The sequence below is a fragment of the Microcebus murinus genome, chromosome 6 (genome assembly GCF_040939455.1).
Source record: "Microcebus murinus isolate Inina chromosome 6, M.murinus_Inina_mat1.0, whole genome shotgun sequence".
Classification (NCBI taxonomy): Eukaryota; Metazoa; Chordata; class Mammalia; order Primates; family Cheirogaleidae; genus Microcebus; species Microcebus murinus.
In genome coordinates this window covers 111334218-111355890 of record NC_134109.1, presented here as the reverse complement: position 1 = coordinate 111355890, position 21673 = coordinate 111334218, and the positions used below count along the sequence as shown (strand labels likewise).

The 21673-nt window shown below is 36.7% G+C and overlaps 1 protein-coding gene across 8 annotated transcripts in view; it reads right to left on the bottom strand.

Annotated features, from left to right (window-relative positions):
* Positions 1–21673, bottom strand: part of SCAPER (S-phase cyclin A associated protein in the ER) — a 503757-nt gene that overhangs the window by 205013 nt on the left and 277071 nt on the right. For all 8 annotated transcript variants that reach the window (XM_012739362.2, XM_012739365.2, XM_012739364.3 and 5 more), the window contains one exon: positions 13404–13530. In XM_012739362.2, coding sequence (XP_012594816.1) covers positions 13404–13530 — 127 coding nt within the window. The remainder of the gene's footprint in view (positions 1–13403; positions 13531–21673) is intronic.

Genomic DNA, 21673 nt, shown 5'->3' with positions numbered 1-21673 from the left:
ATTATTCAAATACAGTAATACAAAACAAGTATCACTAAATTTTAAAAGACTAAAATCATACGAAGTATCTTCTTTGACTATATTGAATAAAATTAGAAATTAATAACACAAGGAAATCTGGAAAATTCACAAATACATGGAAGTAAAACAACACAGTCTTAAACAACCCAAGGGTCAAAGAAATCAAAAGGAAAATTAGAAAATACTTTGAAATTAAAGAAAATGAAAGCACAATATAACAAAACTTATGGGATGCAGCAAAAGCAGTGTTCAGAGGGAAATTTATGCCTATAAACACCTGCATTAAAAAGAAGAATGATCTCAAATCAATAACTTAATTTTATACCTTAAGGGATTAGAAAAAGAAGAGCAAACTAAACCTAAAGCTAGCAGAAGAAGGAAATAATACTAGTGTTGGGGACTGACATTATACTTTCCTGGTTTAAGAATTAAATTTAGTGAGTAATGTAAGTGCCCTGCCCAGAACGTTTAAGAGTAATGTGCTCCGGACAAGGTTGCTGCCTGGAGGCATAACAATAAGCCTGAGTTTCTGCATTGAGGCAAGAGCTGCCCAGCCCTACGATAAGTGGAGGCCCAGAGGCCACACAATAAGCACATTGTTCCTGTGATTGCTGCTTAGCCCCATAAGATGGCTGGTTAGTCAATGACGGGTAAGATCCCTCAAGGGAGGGACAACCTAAGACAGCACAGCCACAGGGGATTGGCCTAAGAGGAACTGGGGATAAAAAATACCCCCTGTGGCTGCCTTGCCCAACCTTGCTAATCTCAGTCTGTGATCTATGCCTGGCACCTCAAGCAACCACCTGGAAACCTTGAGTCAGGAGACATCTGTGTCCTTAGGCTACGTGTTCCAGAATGTATGGCCATTGCTGCAATGCCTGGGTGGTCACGTACAAGGAAGTAACTTCGATTTTTTAGGGTATGAAAATAAAACGACTGGTGTGTTTGGCACTGCAGTCTTGTAACCGTCTTTGTGTGTGTCTGTGTGTCTTTTTGTGTTCTGTGTTCATCCCTCGTCCTGCAAACAGGCCACAGCATACTAGAGATAGACAAAATAGAGAATAGAAAACAATACAGAAAATCAATGAAACAAAAAGTTAGTTCTTTCAAGGACAACAAAATTAACAAAGATTCAGGTACAATAACTAAGGAAAAAAAGAGAAGATTCAAATTACTAATATCAGAAATGAAAGTAGGGATATACCTACTAATCTTACATAAATGAAAAGGAGTATATGATCAAGTATATACCAACAAATTAAACAAACTAGATGAAATGAAGAAATTCCTAGAAACATGCAAACTACTAAGATTGGCTTAAGAAGAGATAGAAAACATGAATATATATATAACAAGAGATTGAATCAGTAATCAAAAACCTCCCAACAAATAAAATCCCAGGACTAGATGGTTTTCACAGGTGATGTCTACTAAATATTTAAAGAATAAAAAACACCAAACCTTCTCAAACTCTTCCAAAAACTAGAAGAAAAGGGAATATTTCCTAACTCATTTTTGAAGGCCAGTATTATCCTGATACTGAAGTCAGACAAGAAAATTAAAGACCAGTACCCCTTATGAGTAAAGATACAGTATCTCAATAAAAACAATAATCAGCATGAAGTAAAAAAAAATTAACAGGTGATACAGTTTGGATGTCTGGCCCCTCCAAATTGCATATTGAAATTTGATCCTCAGGGCTGAATGTGAGGCCTGGTGGGAGGTGTTTGGGTCATGGGGGCCGATCCCTTATGAATGGCTTCATGCCTTCTTGTGATGCAAGTGAGTTCTCACTTTATTGGTTCATGTGAGAGCTGGCTGATTAAAGGAGGCTGCACTAGCTCCTTTCTCCCTTTGCTCCCCTTCTCTCCATGTGACACACCTGCTCCCCCCTTCGCCTTCCACCTTGACTGGAAGCTCCCCGAAACCCTCACCAGAAGCAGATGCTGGCCAATGCTTCTTGAACAGTCTGCAGAACTGTGAGCTAAATAAACCTTTTTCCTTTATAAATTACCCAGCCTCAGGCATTTGTTTATAGCAGCACTAAATGGACTAACACAACAGGTTAAAAAGAAAACAAGACACCATAAGAGAGAACTTATAAAAATAAAAGACAGTCTAACACATGCTCAAAGACATGCAATCTTGGAATTATCAGACAGAGATAAAATAATTATATTTTCTGTGTACAAATAAATAAAAGACAAGCTTAAAAATATGTGTAAAGAACAAGAAATTATAAAACAGGCTTTAGCACTGCAGTCCCAATTCTCAGGCTGCAGACCAGTACTGGTCCATGGCCTGTTAGTAACCAGGCCACACAGCAGAAGGTGAGCAACGGGCAAGTGAAGCTTCATCTGTATTTGCAGCCACTCCCCATCACTGGCATCACCACCTGAACTCTGTTGCTTGTCAGTTCAACAGTAACGTTAGATTCTCATAGTAGCATGAATTCTACTGTAAACTGTGCATGTGAGGGATCTAGGTTGTGGCTCCTTATGAGAACCTAATGCCTGATGATCTAAGGTGGAGCTGAGGTGGTGATGCTAGTGCTGGGGAGCAGCTGCAAATACAGATCATCATTAGCAGAGATTTGACTGCACAATAAATGTAATGTGTCTGAATCACCCTGAAACCATCCCCCTAACCCTGTCTATGGAAAAATTATCTTTCATTAAACTGGTCCCTGGTGCCAAAAAGGTTGGAGACCCCTGCTATAGCAGATTAAAAAAAGGAATAAACAGCCTTTTTAGACATGGAAAATTAAGAATTAAAAAGAATTAAATGGATTGTTTTAAGAGTAGATTAGGGACAACTGGAGAGAATAAACTAGAGGTGGTTAGGACTTAGTATAAAGTTATAATACGTAGAAAATAAAAAGTGTGTAAGTATAGGCTAAAGGAAATGAAAACAGTACAAATGGAAAGAAAAGAGAATTAGGACAAACCTGTGTTTTACAAAACTTCGACTAATGATAGAGGAGACACTGGAAAACAGTGAGGAAAACTGGTCTTTTCAATAAATGGTGTTCAAAAAAAATTAAGTCATCTAGATGAGGAAAAAAAGAAATAAAATCTCTGCCTCACAGTAAAAAGAAAAATTAATTCCAGATGGGTAATAGACTAAAAGTATAGAAAAACCATAAACCTGAAGAATATAGGAAAAGATCTTGACTTTAAGGAAGTACAATATTTTAAAAGAAGAACAAAAACTATTAATCATAAAGGATAAGACTAATAAATATGATGTACTAAAATTAAGAACCTTTGTTTATCAAAAGAACCAGAGAGTAAAAAGCTAAAAAATAGGAGATTTTTCTTTTTTTTTTTTTTTGAGACAGGGTCTCGCTCTGTTGCCCAGGCTAGAGTGCCATGGCACCATTATAGCTCACTGCAACCTCAAACTCCTGGGCTCAAGCCATCCTCCTGCCTCAGCCTCCAGAGTATCTGGGACTCCAGGTGCATGTCAACACACCCAGTTAATTTTTCTATTTTTTATTGATAGGGTCTTGCTACACTGCCCAGGCTGGTCTCAAACTCCTGGCCTCAAAGCATCCTCCCACCTGGCCCTCTCAAAGTGCTAGGATTACATGTGTGAGCCATTATGCCTGGCCAAGGAGTAGATATATTTAATACATTTGAATAATCTAGAACTGGTATCCAAAACATATAGAGAATTCCTACAAATCAGTAGAAAGCTGTGCAAAAGATTTGAACAGGCATGTCACAAAAGAAGAAATTCAAATAGACAGTAAATATGAAAAGATGCCCAAATCCATCTGCCAATAGAGACATGCACATTAAAACTACAGCAAGATTTCGCTGTATACTCACAAGATTAGTAAAAACTAAAAAGTCTCATAATATGTTCTGGAAAGGAAGGAAGCAACAGGAGCTTTATATATACTGCTGACAGGAATGCAAATAAGTACAATTTCTTTGGAAAACTATTTAGCAAAGTTTCCTCCCCCCAATCACTTCCTTTCTTTTGTTTCTTTTAAAAAAATACAAACCATACACAAATTAAATCTTTGTCAGATTCTTGAAATAACAATTAATTCCATTTTTCTTTATACTAGTCTCCTAAGGCAAGTTAGCTGAAAGTCTGAGAAACATTTTTATTTTACTTTGGGCTAAAAGATATACTTGCACCCTTCTGACAAAGCATAGGTGTCTCATACAAGCTATATTAGGTTATTTATCAGCAGCTATAAGGAAAGGACCACATAAGTTGAGAACATAGAGAGGGGATCAAAAGAAGAGATTCCTAGTACTGAATGCTTTCTAATTCCTCTCAGCTGAAGAACTCCAGTTGAAAATAAGGGAAGCAAAAAAAAACAAAAACCATGGGGTTTGGAGGATAAGCAGTGTCTAGCAGGACCTGAACGCAATTTTATGAATAAAATTAGGTTGAAAAAGCTATTAAGGATTAGTGATTTATTCTCTCTCAGCCTAGGTATGTGTTAAATAGCTACAACAGTTGGCAAAAATAGGAAAAAAGGCTGGAAAGAGTTTCTACCTTTCTACCTTCCATAGGTATCTGTTGGTGGAATTTTATAAGATGAATTTTGAAAACATCAAAGCATGGCGGGGGTTGCTTACAGGTATTATTACAAAGTAAACTGTAATTTGACAACTCTCAATTCAGCTCAAATCACGAATGCTGCCAGCAATGTGGTTTGCTTATTCAGGTTTAAGAGAGTCACAGCTGAATCTTTATTTAAATTTGGCAGGATTCTATAAAGACAGGAAAGGCAACTGGACAAACTCCATGTCCAATCCATCTGCTTAAACTGTTTACTTAGAGTAACAGCATACAAATGTCTCGTGTTACTGATAAACCACAGAAAGCTTCTGGGATGCTGTTACTGTCCAAACTTAAATGTAATGTTCATCATCACAGAGTAATGAGAAAAGTCAATGCAAATACAAATCATGTGCTCACTTGGACCAAATTTAATACAACGGTCAGAATGAGGAAAACGCCTCTGCACATCCAAGGATGTATTAGAAACTCTTATTTGAAATAATTAAACATTTCTGCAACAAAAGGATCTTTTGTTTGGAACAATTTATTTTACCTTGATTTTTAAAAATAATTTTACTATGAAACATAAATACACAGAAAATTCAGAAAAACTGGAAAATGTGTACGTTCAATTTAGAGAATAATTATAATTTGAATATTGTGTAACCACTATCCAGCCAAGAAAAAGAGAAGAAGCAGTCAAGAAGCCAGCTAGGTGACTCTTCCTGATCACCCATCCTACTCTCCTCTCTGAGTAATTGCTATCCTAATTTTTGAGAGAAAAATTTTCTGTATTTTCTTCCAAAACAATATAGGTATTTTTTTCTTTTCTTGAACATTATATAAGTGGAATTGTAATAGTGTATACATATGTATTTGGTGATTTGTTTCATTAAGCATTGTTTGTGAGATGCATCCATGTTGTTACTCACAGCTGTGGTTCATTCATTTTCACTGTTAAAAGAATATTCCATTACGTGAACATACCATAATTTGTATATCCAGCTGTTGATGGATACTTGGGCTAGTTTTCCTATTTGGTGATTATAAATGTATACAAATGTTGCCACTGAATATCTGTATGCATGTCTCTTGGTGCATATATGCATTGTTTCTACAGTGTATATACCTAGAAGTGAAACATGATATGTCTGCAACTTTAGTTGATAATAGCAATTTTCTATGTGATAGTACCAACTAGTGTTATCACAGTGTATGAGCATTCCTATTGCTCTAGATTTTTGCCAATATTTGGTATTTTCAGTTTTTTAATTTTTGTCATTTTAATAGGTGAATCACATTTTCACAGTTTTTAATCTGAATAATCCTGATTATTAAAGAGGTTGAATTATCCTGATTATTAAAGAGGTATTATTATATACCTTCACATTTATTTATTGGCTATTTGGATTTATTTTTTTGGAAGGCCTATTCTCTCAACTATTTTGCTACTGAGTTTGTGTTTTTCCCTAATTTGAAGGAATTTCTTATATACTCTGGATGCCACTTCTTCATTGATTATACATATAAAAATATTCTCCCCTTCTGTTGCTTGTCTTTTTACTCTTTTCCTGGTGTCTTTTGATGAATAAAGTTCCTATTTTTAATGTAGTCAAATTTATCAATTTCCCCCTTTATTGTTTTTTTTTTTTTTTTTTTTTTTTGAGACAGAGTCTCACTTTGTTGCCCAGGCTAGAGTGAGTGCCATGGTGTTAGCCTCGCTCACAGCAACCTCAATCTCCTGGGCTCAAGCGATCCTCCTGCCTCAGCCTCCCGAGTAGCTGGGACTACAGGCATGCGCCACCATGCCCGGCCAATTTTTTGTATATATATTTTTAGTTGGTCAATTAATTTCTTTCTATTTTTGGTAGAGACGGGGTCTCGCTCAGGCTGGTTTCGAACTCCTGACCTTGAGCAATCCGCCCGCCTCGGCCTCCCAAAGTGCTAGGATTACAGGCGTGAGCCACCGCGCCCGGCCCCCCTTTATTGTTAATGTCTTTTATGTCCTTTTCTTGTTCAGGCAAAACCCCAAGGTTAAGAAGAGAATAGTTTATATTATCTCCTAAAAGTTTGGTTTTTCTTTTTATATTTAGGCCCATCTGAAATTAATTTTTCATGATCTGAAATAGAAGTCAAGTTTCATTTTTTAAAGACAAGGTTATTCAATAATTATAGCATCATTTGCTAAATAGAATATACTTTCCCATAATGCTTTGTGGTGCCTCCTTTTCATATATGCATAGATAAGTGCCTCATATGTCATGGATCAAGCCTATATCTAGATATATAGATACAGATATAGAAGAATGGGGCTATTTATAAATTCAATTATGTTCTATTATTCTTTTTTTCCATCTTTGTTCCAACTTCACACTATCTTAATTACTATGGCTTTATTAAAAGTTTTGATACCTGGTAGAGCAAATCCTCCCATATTACTTTTTTTCAATAGTGTTTTAGCCATTACTGTTTCTTTGAAATTCCATATTTTAATTTTAGAAACTTCAATTCAACTTCCACAAAATACAGTGTTAGAATTTTAATTGGGATTTCACTAAATCTACAAATAAGTTTGGAGAGAAAATAAACATATACTATAGTGAGTTTTCCAGTCTATAAACATGATAGATTTATTCCTAGATATTTAATTTTTTGCTATTATAAATATAATTGATTTTTATGTGGTGGCCTTTTATCAAGTAGCCTTGTTAAACTTACTTATTAGTTCTAATATTTATTGGTAAATTATTTTGAGTTTTCTACATTAACTTAAATCATTTGCTAATAATGACTATTTCACTTTTTTCTCTCAAAATCGTATTGCTGGCCGGGAGCGGTGGCTCCCGCCTGTAATCCTAGCACTCTGGGAGGCCGAGGCGGGCGGATTGCTCGAGGTCGGGAGTTGGAAACCAGCCTGAGTGAGACCCCGTCTCTACTAAAAATAGAAAGAAATTAATTGACCAACTAAAAGTATATATACAAAAAATTAGCCGGGCATGGTGGCGCATGCCTGTAGTCCCAGCTACTCGGGAGGCTGAGGCAGGAGGATCGCTTGAGCCCAGGAGTTTGAGGTTGCTGTGAGCTAGGCTGATGCCGCGGCACTCACTCTAGCCTGAGCAACAAAAGTGAGACTCTGTCTCAAAAAAAAAAAAAAATCTTATTGCTTTTATTTATTTTCCACTAGTTAGAATCTCTATTTTTTTTTTAATTTTTTAATTGGCCAATTAATTTCTTTCTATTTATAGTAGAGACAGACGGGGTCTCGCTCTTGTTCAGGCTGGTTTTGAACTCCTGACCTTGAGCGATCCACCCGTCTGGGCCTCCCAGAGAGCTAGGATTACAGGAGTGAGCCACTGCGCCCGGCCTACAATCTCTATTTCAAGCAGAAGTGCGACAGCAGGCATTCTCCTTTTGTTCCCAATTCCAAAGGGAAAGTTTTCAACATTTCACCAGTAAGTATGATTTTGCAATACTTTTTTTTTTGTAGATTCAATTTGTCAGATTAAGGAAATTTCATTCTATTCTTGTAAACCTATTCATAGTAAACCTATGAATCTTTATCATTAGTTAATGCTAAACTTACCAAATGCTTTTGGTGTACCTTTTAGATGATCACATTTTTTTTATTCAGATATGACAGACATGACTTTTTAATGTTAAGTAAATTTGAATATCATGAATAAGTCCAACTTTGTCAAGATATATTAATCTTATTACATATTGCATGATTTAGTTTGCTAAAATTTTGTTTAGGGATTCTGAATCCAAGTTCATAAATGAGATTGGCTTATAATTTGATTTTATTTAGTTCCACTATGATGTTTGTAGATGTTTATTTCTTTTTATTTACTCTGCTTGGGCTTCACTGGATTTCTTAAATTTGTAGACTGATTTACAAGTTTTGAAAACATCTACATGATAATCACTTCAAATACCATTTCTGTCCTATTCTCTTCTCTCCTCTGGGCTCTCTAATTATATGTAAGTTAGACATTTTCACTATGTATTATATACCTTTTACATTCTTTTCTGTATTTTCCACATCTTTTTCTCTCCATGCTCCATCTGGATTCTTTCTTATGATGTATCTTCCAGTACACTGATTCTCTTTTTTTCTTTCCAAAATATTAAGAGGGTACAAATGTTTTTGTTACATGAATACCCTATATTTAAGTCAGGGCTTTTGGTGTGTCTGTTGCCAGAATAGTATTCATTGTACCCACCCAACAGGTAGGTTTTTATCCCATGCCTCCCATTCCACCCTTCCCCTTTCTTGGTTTCCAGTGTCATGTGTATCTCTCTGGTGATTCTCATTCTCTCTCTCTCTCTCTCTCTCTCTCTTTTTTATTTCAGCATATTATAGGGGTACAAATGTTTAGATTACATATGTTGCCCTTGCCTCCCCTCCTTGAGTCAGAGCTTCAAGCGTGTCCATCCCCCAGATGGTGTGCATCACACTCATTATGTATGTACATGCCCATCCCTCCACCCCTCCCATCTGCCTGATGCCCGATAAATGTTATTCCTATATGTGCACAAAGTCGTGGAAATTAAACAACCTTCTGGTGATTTAGCTGGTTTATTCTGCTGTTTACTCATCTATAGTTTTCTTAATTTTGATTATTAAAATATTCAGTACTCAAATTTCTATTTTCTCTCAAATCTGCTACATGCCTTTTAAAAAATAACTAATACTTATACCCTTGAACATAGGAAGCATAGTTTTGGAGCCTCTGTAAGTCTGTTTTTGTTCATGTAGTCTTGCCCCTTTGTATGCCTCATTACCATACTGTAGCAAACATTGCATTTGAAAATTATTTTGTTGAAATACTTTGAGACTTCGGTTCCTATTATCTTTCTCCAGAGTTAATTTTCTATTTGCTTTTGTTAGGCACCTAGAGTACTAGCAATTCAAGAACATTTTAATCTTTCTACAGTGACTTGGATTTTCCCAGCTACTCAGATGACTCTGAGTTGCTATCTATCTGTGCAATGACTGGTATACTTCCTGTTACTCTCCCTCCTTGTACAGTCTTTTAAGGTTTCAAGCCAAAATCTGAGTTTCTTTTGCCACAGCCCCTGTGGCTGATGGTCCTAGAGGCAAACATTTTTGCCCACCAGTTCCATAACAAAGTCAAAAGTACTACTTAACTTCTCATCTACCTCTTTTTGATCACCAATGGTACTCAGACCAACATGTCAAATTCCCAGATCATGGCTCAGTAATTATTCACTACTTTGTTAACAATTCAGTTCCAGTTTTATGTTTCTAATTTTATTGTCAACAGCGGGAGGTCAGTTCTTAGTTACTTACTCATCACTACTCCTAAGTCCATTCTTGTTAGATAATTTCAAGCTTGCCTTTTACTTTTAAAGAAAGCAAGCATAGTTTTATAATCTGTGACTAGTAATTACAAAGTCTTGCAGTTTTAGTTTCTCCTTGTTCTTATTCACCATGACTTATTTACTTTTGTGCTTTTTTTTTTTTTTTTTTGACTATGGCTACTTGTCCTTGTGAAATTATTTAACAGAAATTATCTGAAGCCTTAGGATGAAGGTATTTTTTTTCCAATGAGCATTTGCATTCTCTTTTGCCAGGTTCCTAAAGACACCAGTAATCAACCTGAGACTACTTTAAACTCAATTCATCACTTGAAATAATACAGATGATATGAACTTGAGCTATAAATCTTTGCCAGGGCTAGATTTTGCTGTGCCAAGGTTCTTTGAGGGAGTAGGATGTTATAGTCTTGTCTTTATGGAAGGGAAATCAGGAAAATCTCCTATTAGACCTCATACCCTAGCATCCCTTAGGATTTTACTTTTGTCCCTTTACCCCATGAACCTTGCAAATCATAACCCACATTTGCCAGTCTGGCAAATACTTTTGGGGAAATTCAGTTATAAGTACAACTTCCTAAATTCTGGCTTTTTTTCCTTTGGCCTGGTAATTGTTTAATTTCTTCTTAGCTCTTGGATGCTTTTAAGAAAATTGCTTTCCTCACCCCGCCCCCAGCATTTTCAGATGTTTTTGTTGGGAGAGTTGGTGCAAGTACCCTAGATCAAGATATTCTGTAAACAGAAGTGGCTGAAGATTTTTAAAAACATAACACATGCAACAAAGATTACAAACTTTTTATTTCTAAAAGTAATCAGAGAACCTAAAAAGCCAGAAGGTACCTGAGATACACAGAAAGTATGACAAAACACAGGTCTCCTCAGTTTCCTGATCTCTTCCATTACAAGAGCATTTCTGTACAGCGTAAGTTTAACCTGTTAGCTCTAAAGTAGTTCTCAGTACTTTGAAAAATTATCTAAGGGAAAATTGTGTTAAAGCAATAAGAAAAAGCATCAGTGTTTTGAGATCTAAATTAAGTTAATAAAGACCTCAAGACTCATCTGTCACCATTCCTCCATGAGTACTTGCCCAAGTTTCACTAGTCCCACCCTTGTCACTTCTAGGCTGTCTTCAAATCCTTCACTGGGTACTTGGCTCTGGCTCTAATGATTTTTTTACTCCAGGCAGTTTTCCAAACAAAAAGCAATGGTTATTTGTAATTCCTACACTGAAATCATAAATATCATCAGCTGACTTACACTGAAATGTCAGTATGACTCCACAGAAGTCTTCATAAAATGAGTGTGTTTTGGCTAGGTAAAAATGACTTTAGTTATAAAAGTGGCAAAAAGATCTTACTGTAGGTAAGTTTAAACTCTTAGGTGGTCCTGCAGTATATACTCTGAGGACAGCTTTACAGCAAGGTTCCTGACACAGACCATTTAGACTGGGAGCCAGAAAACATTTTCCTCCCTGAAACTGTAAGGAATCAGTGGTATTCCAGTAAATTGTCCCTCTGTGAATGAAATAACGTTACTTAGATTTTCATACCGAATACCCTTCTTATATAGATCATTCTACTTTTTCCTCAAAAATTCTGTGATTACTTCAATCTAAAGCAGTATTAATGATATATGGTGTGCATAGTGGTATCTTCAAGCAATTACCTTTTAATTCAAAGTACAAGTGCCCTCTATACTTCACAGAAATAATCAGTATATACTAATTTTGATAAAGATTAGAGATTTTTTTCCAAGGTACATCAAGCCTCTAAATATTCCATCTGACAAATGTCTGAAAACTACCAGTTTTTAAATCTCTGACAGTCTGAAAGGGATGTGTTATACAGGAGAACTGACTCCTTAGAACTCTGCCACGGTGCCACACTGCACATGCTGCTCTTGATTCCTACAGAGGATTGTACTGTCCGATGCCAAAATGCAGCTGAGCACTGTCTTGAAAAGCTGGCCATTCATCTGCTTGAGAACCTAGCCATTCCATGCCTGATGCACATGCCCTGGACTACAGCAGTCATTTTCAAAATATGGTCCTTGGACCAGCAGCGTCAGAATCACATGGGACCTTGTTGAAAATAAAAATTCTTGGGACCCATGCTAAACCTACTTAATCAGAAATCCAGGGTGGGGCCCAGCAATGTGTTTAGGCGACTCTGAAACAGACTACAGTCTGGGACTCCCTGCTTTAAAGAAATTTTTATTCATTTACTGTGATACAAGAATATTTGTGGATATTCTCACATACTCTCTTTCTGTCTCTCTCTCTCTTTCACACATGCCCCCCCCCCATATCCTGAAAAGTCCATTGTCGGGAAAATGGATAAAAAAATTGTAGTATGTTTAGTACTAACTATACAATAGAGAAAAAGAATGAAAAATAGCTCTATAAGGTTAAATAAAATTCATAACTACAATTTTGACTGAAAAAAATAGCAGAAGTCTATGGTATGATATTTTATAAAGGTCAAAAATAAGCAAAACTAAATAATTATTTAACAATACATTTATGTGATAAAGCAATAAAGCCTTTACAAAACAAAGAAATGATATACCTTTAATTCTGCAATGCATCCACTCAGAGGGGGAAGGGATGGAGAAAGAAACAATCACCCTAGGAACTATAAATGCACTGGTAACAGTCTAACTTATGTTGGGTGGTGAGTTCACAGCTGTTCATTGTATCTATACTATTTTTATTACCATATTCTTTTGAATAAATATTTTTACATAATAAATTTTAAACCCAGAAAACAAAAACCAAAAAATGCAACTAATAAACAAAATGCCCTTTACCTTAAATAGAAAATTAGAAACCACTGAATTGTTACAAATTATGATATGCTTATTCAGTTACAAACAATTTTTAAAGGCATGAGAAATATTTATGGTAAAATTAGCAAGATAAAATAATATAAAAATGTACAGTAAAAGGGTTAGAAGAAAATACAATAAAATGTTAATAGTTGATTTTACAGAGAGTTTTATTTCTTCTTTGTTTATGTAAGATTTTTCTACTGTGAATAATAAATATTTTTAAAATCATTAAGGATTTTTAAACTGTAATCGAGACATTTAATGGCTCTAAGTCATTAAAGAAAACTGCCAAATCTCTTGGAAACAGGGAAATTGGTGTTTTGTAGAAATCTGCTTGTGATTTATAAGCTATATAATTGAAAGTTTTAAATATTTTGCCATAAAATCATATATCTTTATTATTGTGATTCCTGATTAAAGAAGTTCATTTTGTTTGTGTGGGGAAAAATATGACTGAGAAAACCATGACCTAAAGAGGACTTCAATTGAAAAAATTAAAAACAATTTTGATTAAACAACTGAAAACAACTTAAAGGAACAAAAGTAGAAAACGTCCATTCATTGTTGATTGGCTTTTAAAAACAAAGAAAAGCATATACTGAAATTCTGTCTTATAGTCCTAGTTTTGTCAAAGTGAGAAAGGGCCACAAAGATTAAAGTTCAAAAGTCAGAGATTAGTTACATACCTCTTTTTCCAATATTCTAGCGATCTCACCTAGAGTCCGATCTAAAGTAGAAACCTTATTGTTTGCCCATGTGCCACTGTCTTGTACTTGTAGTTGTTTTAGAAGATCTTTGGCTAATCGCTGAAGCCTTTAATTCAAAATGAAAGGAGAGAATGACATTAATGAGTTAGACTATAATATTTAATTTTCCTAAACGTTTTGAACCACAAGTTACTTTCAGTACAGTATATGAAAATGCTTCATAGAACATCTGAGAAGAGATTAAAAATGACAACTCCCAAGGCTGGTATTATTATACTTCATGTTCACTACCACCAATCTCCTCCTCAGGGCACAAAACAGAACTAGAGGACAGTATGACCCATCCACAGGATTTGCCAGAGCAACTGATACCATCAATTTCTGTGTGACCCTTAAATTAGAAAAGAACTTGAGATAGGGAGAAGGTGAGAGGATCATGGCAGAGAAACAAGTACAAGAACCTGAACAGATTCTCACATTTTGATTTAAATCTTCAAGGTAGGCTTGGATATTATAAGCATTGTAAACTCTCAGAATGTTGACCTCCCTGGGTTCTAGTTTACAGGTAGTGTGAGGATTGCCTTTCACTGCCAATGTCATTAGACAATACAGCACTTATTTGCTTTTCCCCATAAATGCCATATATTGCCTAGACTGTAAGGTCCTTCAGTTAGAGGACTGTGCGTAATACTTCTCTATAGCCATTACTTCAGTTTCATGCACTTCGCTTTCTGAACAATCCTCTTCTTTCCAATTATTTGCATGAGTATGCACCTATAGTTACTCACCAGATCTCTCCACTTTTCCCCTATATGAATGACATCCACCTGTCGTCTTACTTCCATTTTTATATAGATTGGATTTCACAGGTCATCAGTATAGTCATTTTCTTGCAAATGTCCTATAATACATTCTCTCTCTGTTGTTTTCTCTGTTACTCCTATTAGACAAACATTATTACCAGCAGTGGTAATAATGTTTGTTTAGCTCTTATTATGAATGAGGTACCATTCTCAGTGCATTGCATGCATTTATTTAGCCAGATTAATGAAAACAACTGCCAAGGTTTTCTATTCCTGAACCCAAGAAAAAGTCATACCAAGCAAAAGACTATATGACTACTGATTCAAGATCTTATTAAATTATCTAGTCTGCTCATTCTTTCACTCTCCACAAAGATTTGCTTCATATATTCCCCACTCTCTTCAAAACTCCACCCTTTCCTTTTTCTCTCTTGCTTTCATAAGATTTTATACTTCATGGAGAAAATGGAAGCTACTGGAACAAAAAACCTACATTTTCTGCCACAAAATCTACAAGCCTTCCTGCAGTTCACCCATCCTCTCCTTTGTTTCTCTTATTATAATTGAGGAAGGACCAATCCTCCCAAGTACAGCTGCTCTGGCCACACAGGCTCTGTATACATGAGGCCTTTCTGGATCTCAGTCCCTCTCTTCTTCTTGCATCAGTGTCTTTGCAGATATTCTTCATTCCTTCCTTCCTACACTCCCACATTACCTAGAATATTCTTACTTATCCCTTAGTTCTTAGCACAAACATTACTTTCTCTGATTTGAATATTCCTTCAAAGTATTCATCATGAGTGAATCAAATACTTAACTAACTAGTTGTTTAATGTGTGCTTCTCCCACGCAGAGCTTTATAACAGAACTTTCTGCAATGATGGAAATTTTATATATTTACACTGTACAACGTGGTAGCTGCTGGCTACATGTGTCTGAGTACTTGAAATATAATTAGAGTGACTGAGGAACTGAATTTTAAATTGTATTTAATTTCAATAATTTAAATTTAATACAATTTAAATTTAAATACAAGCTATTGTATTGGAGAGTGCAGAAGCAGAGTATTAATTTCATGAGAGAGGGGCCCCTGCCTACCTGTGTACTGCCTTATCCTTACCACCTAACATGCCACTTATACAGACGTGCACTCCTGCAGAGATATTTAATGAACAAATGGTCTACAGAGCAAATTTCTTCTTTACATTAATCTTAACAATATCTATAACTTTGTAGGCTATAAAATACTTTCATGTACATTATCATATTTAATCCTCTCAACAACATAGTCACTTAGTATTATCCCTATTTGAAACATGACAAAATTAAGATTTGGAGATCAAAATCTAAGCCTTTGATCTTCAAATCCCATACTTTTGTCTTCATACAAGTCAATCTAAGTAAGGAAATTTTATTCACAAATGAATAATTTCCTAGCACACAACTTCATCTAAAAATTTATTTATGAAAAATTTAAAAATTTCGCAAAGAATACAACAGCAGATGCAGTTCAAAAGGTACTAGTAAACTCTAATGTAAGGCTAAGCTATCTATATGAAGTTAACTTTGATAAGTCAAAGAACAAATTGAAACTCTAAAACCAGAAGTACCTATGCTTGAATTTTGGCTCTAGCACATATAATGTATATAAATCCTGGATAGCTTATTTAACTTCTCTGAATCTCAGTTTTTTTAATCTTAAAAGATGGGATGATATATATTTTTTTCCTTTCAGAGCTTTTGAAGATTAGACATTAAGTAATATGTCTTACATCATGCACTAGACATTCAATAAATAGTCAACTATTATTATCATGCATTGACAAAAGGTCTTAATCTAACAAAAGGAAAAAGGGCATATAAAAATACAAAAACAGAATAATATTATAGCAACATATTTCTTTTCCTTTTGAATGAAATAGGGGCTAGAGTCCTATCCGATTAAAGTTACTGACCTTATCGTGAAGAAAAATATTGGCAGTGAACTTCATTATGATAGATAAGTAGCCACTTCAGCTTTTGGCCAAAGTGTGCACACCATGTAACTAAATATCCAGCCACAGCAATGGATGCATATGAATCTAGCAGTATTCTTACCAAGAATGTTCACATTCCACTGAAAACCAGGAGTACTTAGGGAACACAAGGACCATTTTAATCACACAATACAAGAGGCTTGTATTTCACCCAGAGGTAAATCAAATCTGGGATTCATATGAACCCACCCTTCCAAGGAAGAATGCCAAATCCAGGAAGGGGCTGCTTTGGTAACAGGAGCTACACCTCCACCTCATTCCCTGCCTCCACAGAAGTATCACAAATAATACGGTCCCTCTCAAGAAAAGAAGTGCCAGATTTTGATTTATACTGTAAATAATCATAGAATGTCACAAAAGCCAAGCTCTGAAAACTATATTTGAACTGCTCAGAGAGTGTAGCTTTTTTTTTAAATGTTAAAACTTAACATTTAAAAAAAGACGCACAATTGTACATATTTATGGGGTACACAGTGATGTTTCAATACATATAATATATAGTGATAAAATCAGAGTAATATAGCATAGCCATTATCTCAAACATTTGTCATTTCTTTGTGTTGGGAACATTCAACATCCTCCTTCCAGCTATTAGAAATTATATAAAAAATTGTTAATTTGGTTACTTCTGGCATATAATTTTTCTAGCATGAAAAGAAAAAGTGGAGGCTTTGTAACTCCTAACCTAGAATATAAAAAGTATCTGTCAGGTGAATGGCTTTGTGGAGAATGCTGTAAGATCAGATATTTTCATTTTAAAAGTTGAACAAATTCTAACAAGTCCAAGCTCAAATTTGTCACTGATAAATGTGAAATGCAAAAGTGTCTCTCCAAGCAGCCCTAACCTTTATCACAGTCAAGTTTACTTGGTTGGGAGGTGGGTCCACTAGGATATCATTTGGAAGTTTTGTAAAAGTTTAAGAAAGGAGACTGGGTCTACTTTAGCAACTAATATTGTTCTTTACTGTCATAGATAGGAAGATATAAATACATTAACTTTTTTCTTCTCTTTCATCTTCCCTATTGGGAAGATACCTGGTCTAAATTTAGGGCTACGGGTTCCCTTTCTGTTTTTAAATAATATGCTTAACCCTATATTTCTAAATATAAATCCTTAAGATATCAAATAGTGCTTTTTGATATTCCCTCTATAAAGATAAAAAAGAAAATCAATGTACATATATTGTCTCTATACAGATACCTTTTGTTTTTGCCTGCTAGTATCCCTTCTCATGAAAAAGAGCCCATCTTTCCCTTTTAGGAAACGACTCCATCCCCATGCCTAGATGGACAGCCTAGATGCACCTGATGCTACCAGGAGTCCTGCTCCAAGGCCCTCGCTCTCAGGGAAAGGGCTAGGGAATGTGTGCATATTATTTTATAAATAAGCATATATTTAAATAAATATATACACACACACATTTCTATATTTATCTATGCATATTGGAAAATACATGTTAACTCTAATACTTCCAATTCATCACCACAGGGTTCTTCTATTCTCTCTGGCTATATTTCTAACACTCTTCAGCAGCAGTGAGCAACCTGTCTTTCATGCTCCTTAATATATTTACTTATTTGACCAATCCCCTCCATAAGATATCACCCATCATTGTTTCTGTATGTATATTGTTATCTCCCTGCTCAGACTCTGGCTCTCCATTATGGACTCTTTCACATTCCTCGCCCTACTTGAGTTTCAACACCCTTTGCTAGGTTCCCCCTTCATGTGGGCTCTAACAGACCCTGCCAAGATACTTCCATAGAAAGCTGCTTTTCAAATAAAAATGAAAACCACCCTCAAGTACACGAGATATGCAATTCAATAATAAAAAGACAATCAACTCACTAAAAATGGCAAAATATCTGAAAAGACATTTGCCATAAGAACACATATGAATGGCCTATAAATACATGAAAAGACATTCGATATCATTAGTCATGAAGGAAATTCTAAATAAAGTCACAAAATATCACTACACACCCACCTCAATGTATAAAATTAAAAAGATTGACAACATCAAATATTATGAAGGATGTGAAGCAACTTGGGAACTCTCGCGTATTATTGGTAGTAATATAAAATGGTAATAGTATTTTGGTAAAAAGGTCCTGTGGTTTCTCATGAACCTAAACATGTACATATCATAGGAACTTGCACATCCAGACGCAGGTATTTACCCAAGAGAAATGAAAACTTATATTTGAAATCTGTTTCTGAAAACCACAAACAGCCCAAGTGTCCATCAGTAGGAAAAGGGATAAACAAATGGAGGCTATATTCACTCATGGGAACACTGCTCAACAATAAAAAGGAATGAACACAGCAACACGGAAGAATCACAGAAACATGTTGAATGAAAGAAGGATTATATAACAGAGTACATACTATTTTATTACATTTATCTAAAGCTCCACAATGGATGATTCTAATCTACAGTGAAAGAATCACAATAGTGGTTGCCTCTTGGGTGGGAGTGAGGAAATCGACAGGCAAAGACATACAAGAACTTTCTGGGGTGATGATAATCTTCTGAACTTTGAGAGGGGTTTGCGTTACATAAGTGTATATGCATTTGTCAAAATTAATAAAGTGGTACCCTTAAGACCTATGCATTTTATTACACTTAAATTTTACCTCAAAACAAAACAAGGGTAACCAAATAATGAACTCAAGTTAATATCATGTACACTGAGGTACTGGAGGGGGAGTACGATGATGTAGACAATTTATTTGATGTAACAAAAATCTGATGGATTGATAATGGATAAAGGGATAGAAAGATGAATAAATATGTCATAAACTAAGTATAGTAAATAGTTAATTATAGAGTCTATATAGTGGGTATATATATTTCCACTGTACAATTCTTTCAAACATTTTTGAATTTTTGAAATTTGTCATAATAAAATGCTGGAAAAATATAAAGAGATATCCATCATTGTATCACACACCACTTTGCACCAAACAGACAATAATATGCTTTTAAAAAAATAAAAAATAGTTATAATACTAATTATATTAAGCAAGCAAGAAAACCGAATTTCCAGTCAGAAAACACTAAACAATATATAATAAATTTAACTAAAACTAAAAGAAAAAATAGACTTGGAAAGTATTTGTAAAAATATTTCTAAATAATTATTGGATTAAAAATAAAATCAGGAAAAGCCGCTCAAGATGGCGGACAAGAAACACCGCCAGACAGAGTGTGCTGCAGAAAAGACAGATTCTAGCAGAAAATAGAAAAAAGAAGCAAGAAGACGAGCATACAGCGGACGAGGGCCAGAAGGAGGGGTACCTGAGACCCCAGGAGACTCCACGGGAGGAGGCTGCGGAGGAGAACTGGAGGCTGAGATCACCGGAGCAGCCCGGAGACCAGCGGCAAGGGTAGGTGGATTTGCTGTTTCCCCTCCCCTGCATTTGGGACTGATGGTGGACTCCCCAGCAGGTGGAGAGACCCGCGGACACCTGCCCAGAGACGGCCGCCGCCAGCCAGTGGTGAGCCTATAGCAGACGTGGCACCAGGTTCCCAAATTCCTCCGGGCACCTCCGTGTGCACAGACCCGAGCCGCGCGGCAGGCGCCATATTACCTCCTCCTCCCCTCCGCTGACCCTACCCTCGGCTGCCCAGAGAGACAATATAGCCACCAGCCAGAGGCACCTCCAGGGAACGGGACCTTCCCTTTTGGGACCCTACAGCTGACTCAGGGGAACTCAGACTGTGACCTCCCTACACCCCAGCTCTCCCAGGTGTTGCTGGCATGGTGTTCCCAGGAGAACAGTGCCGACTCAGAGGCTGAGAGACATAGACCCAGCTTGGGCTCCCTGTGGGTGAACTGGGACCGGAACTCCTCTCCCTGGTGGGGATACAGTTTGAACTCTGGGACCCAGAGGTCAGACCTGCAGACCAGATCCCCTGCACCGAGGGCTAGCACTGCCCGGGGCACAGAAGGGTTATTGTGAACAGCCTACTGAGGTGTGTGTGCCTCCAGGGGCGGTTCAGCATCCTAGAGGGCAACCCTCCTCCCAGGAGGAGGCCATGCGCCCAGCCCAGGTGGCGTTCTTCTGCAGGGAACCTCCCCGCCGGCATCACAGTCCAGGGAGGCCTGGTGGCTTGCAGCCCTACCCTGACAGAACTTTGACCCCTGCTAACTGCCTGAGGGCAAGCTTACCCAACCCAGCTCTGCCCAGAACAAGAGCTGATAACAGGACACAAAATCAACAGTATAGCCTGTTCCTCCAAGCAAACGCCACCTACTGACAGGGACGGCATCTTGCACAGCCTTTCCATGGCACCCACTGACTCAATATACAGGGAGTGGTCCAATCTCACCCACAGACACCACCTAACGCCTCAGAAACTAAACAAGATGTGTGAATACCCAAACAATAACCTAAAGGAAAGAAACAACAACTGACATGGGAAGAAATCAGCGAAAGAACTCAGGAAATATGAAGAACCAAACGGAAAACACACCCCCAAAGAGGAGCACCAGCCCCCTAGAAACGGACACCGACCAAAATCAGGCAACCAATATGACAGAAGAGGAATTTCGTACGTGGATCATAAGAACACTCACCGAGCTGAAACAACAACTGAATAACCAACACAAAGAAACCACAAAAAGCCTCCAGGATATGGAAAAAGAAATAGACACAATGAAGAAAAGTGTAACCGAACTCCTGGAAATGAAGAATCAATTCAAGGAACTACAAAATACAGTGGAAAGTCTCAAGAACAAGGTAGATCAAACAGAAGAAAGAATCTCAGAGCTTGAAGATAACACCCTCCAATTAAATAAATCAGTCACAGAAATAGAGCAGAGAAACAAGAGAAAAGAGCAAAGCCTACAAGAGCTATGGGATTATGTGAAGAAACCTAATGTGAGGGTCAAAGGGTTACAAGAAGGGGAAGAAGACAACACTCAAGGGTTGGACAAGCTGTTTGAAGATATAATAGAGGAAAATTTCCCAGGCCTTGCTGAAAATCTTGATATACAAGTTCAAGAAGCTCAGAGGACCCCTGGGAGATTCAACGCAAACAGGAAGACGTCACGACATGCAGTCATCAGACTGACCAAAGTATCAACTAAAGAGGCCCTTCTAAGAGCTGTAAGACAAAAGAAGCAAGTAACATACAAGGGAAAGCCAATTCGAATAACATCAGACTTCTCTAATGAGACTTTACAAGCAAGGAGAGACTGGGGCCCCATTCTCACTCTTTTGAAACAAAACAATGCCCAGCCTAGAATCTTATTCCCTGCAAAACTAAGCTTCGTATATGAAGGAGAAATAAAAACATTCTCAGACAAGCAAAGGATCAGAGAATTCACCAAGACAAGACCAGCCCTACAAGAAGTATTTAAAACAGCGTTACGCACGAAACATCATAATAATAACCCACGA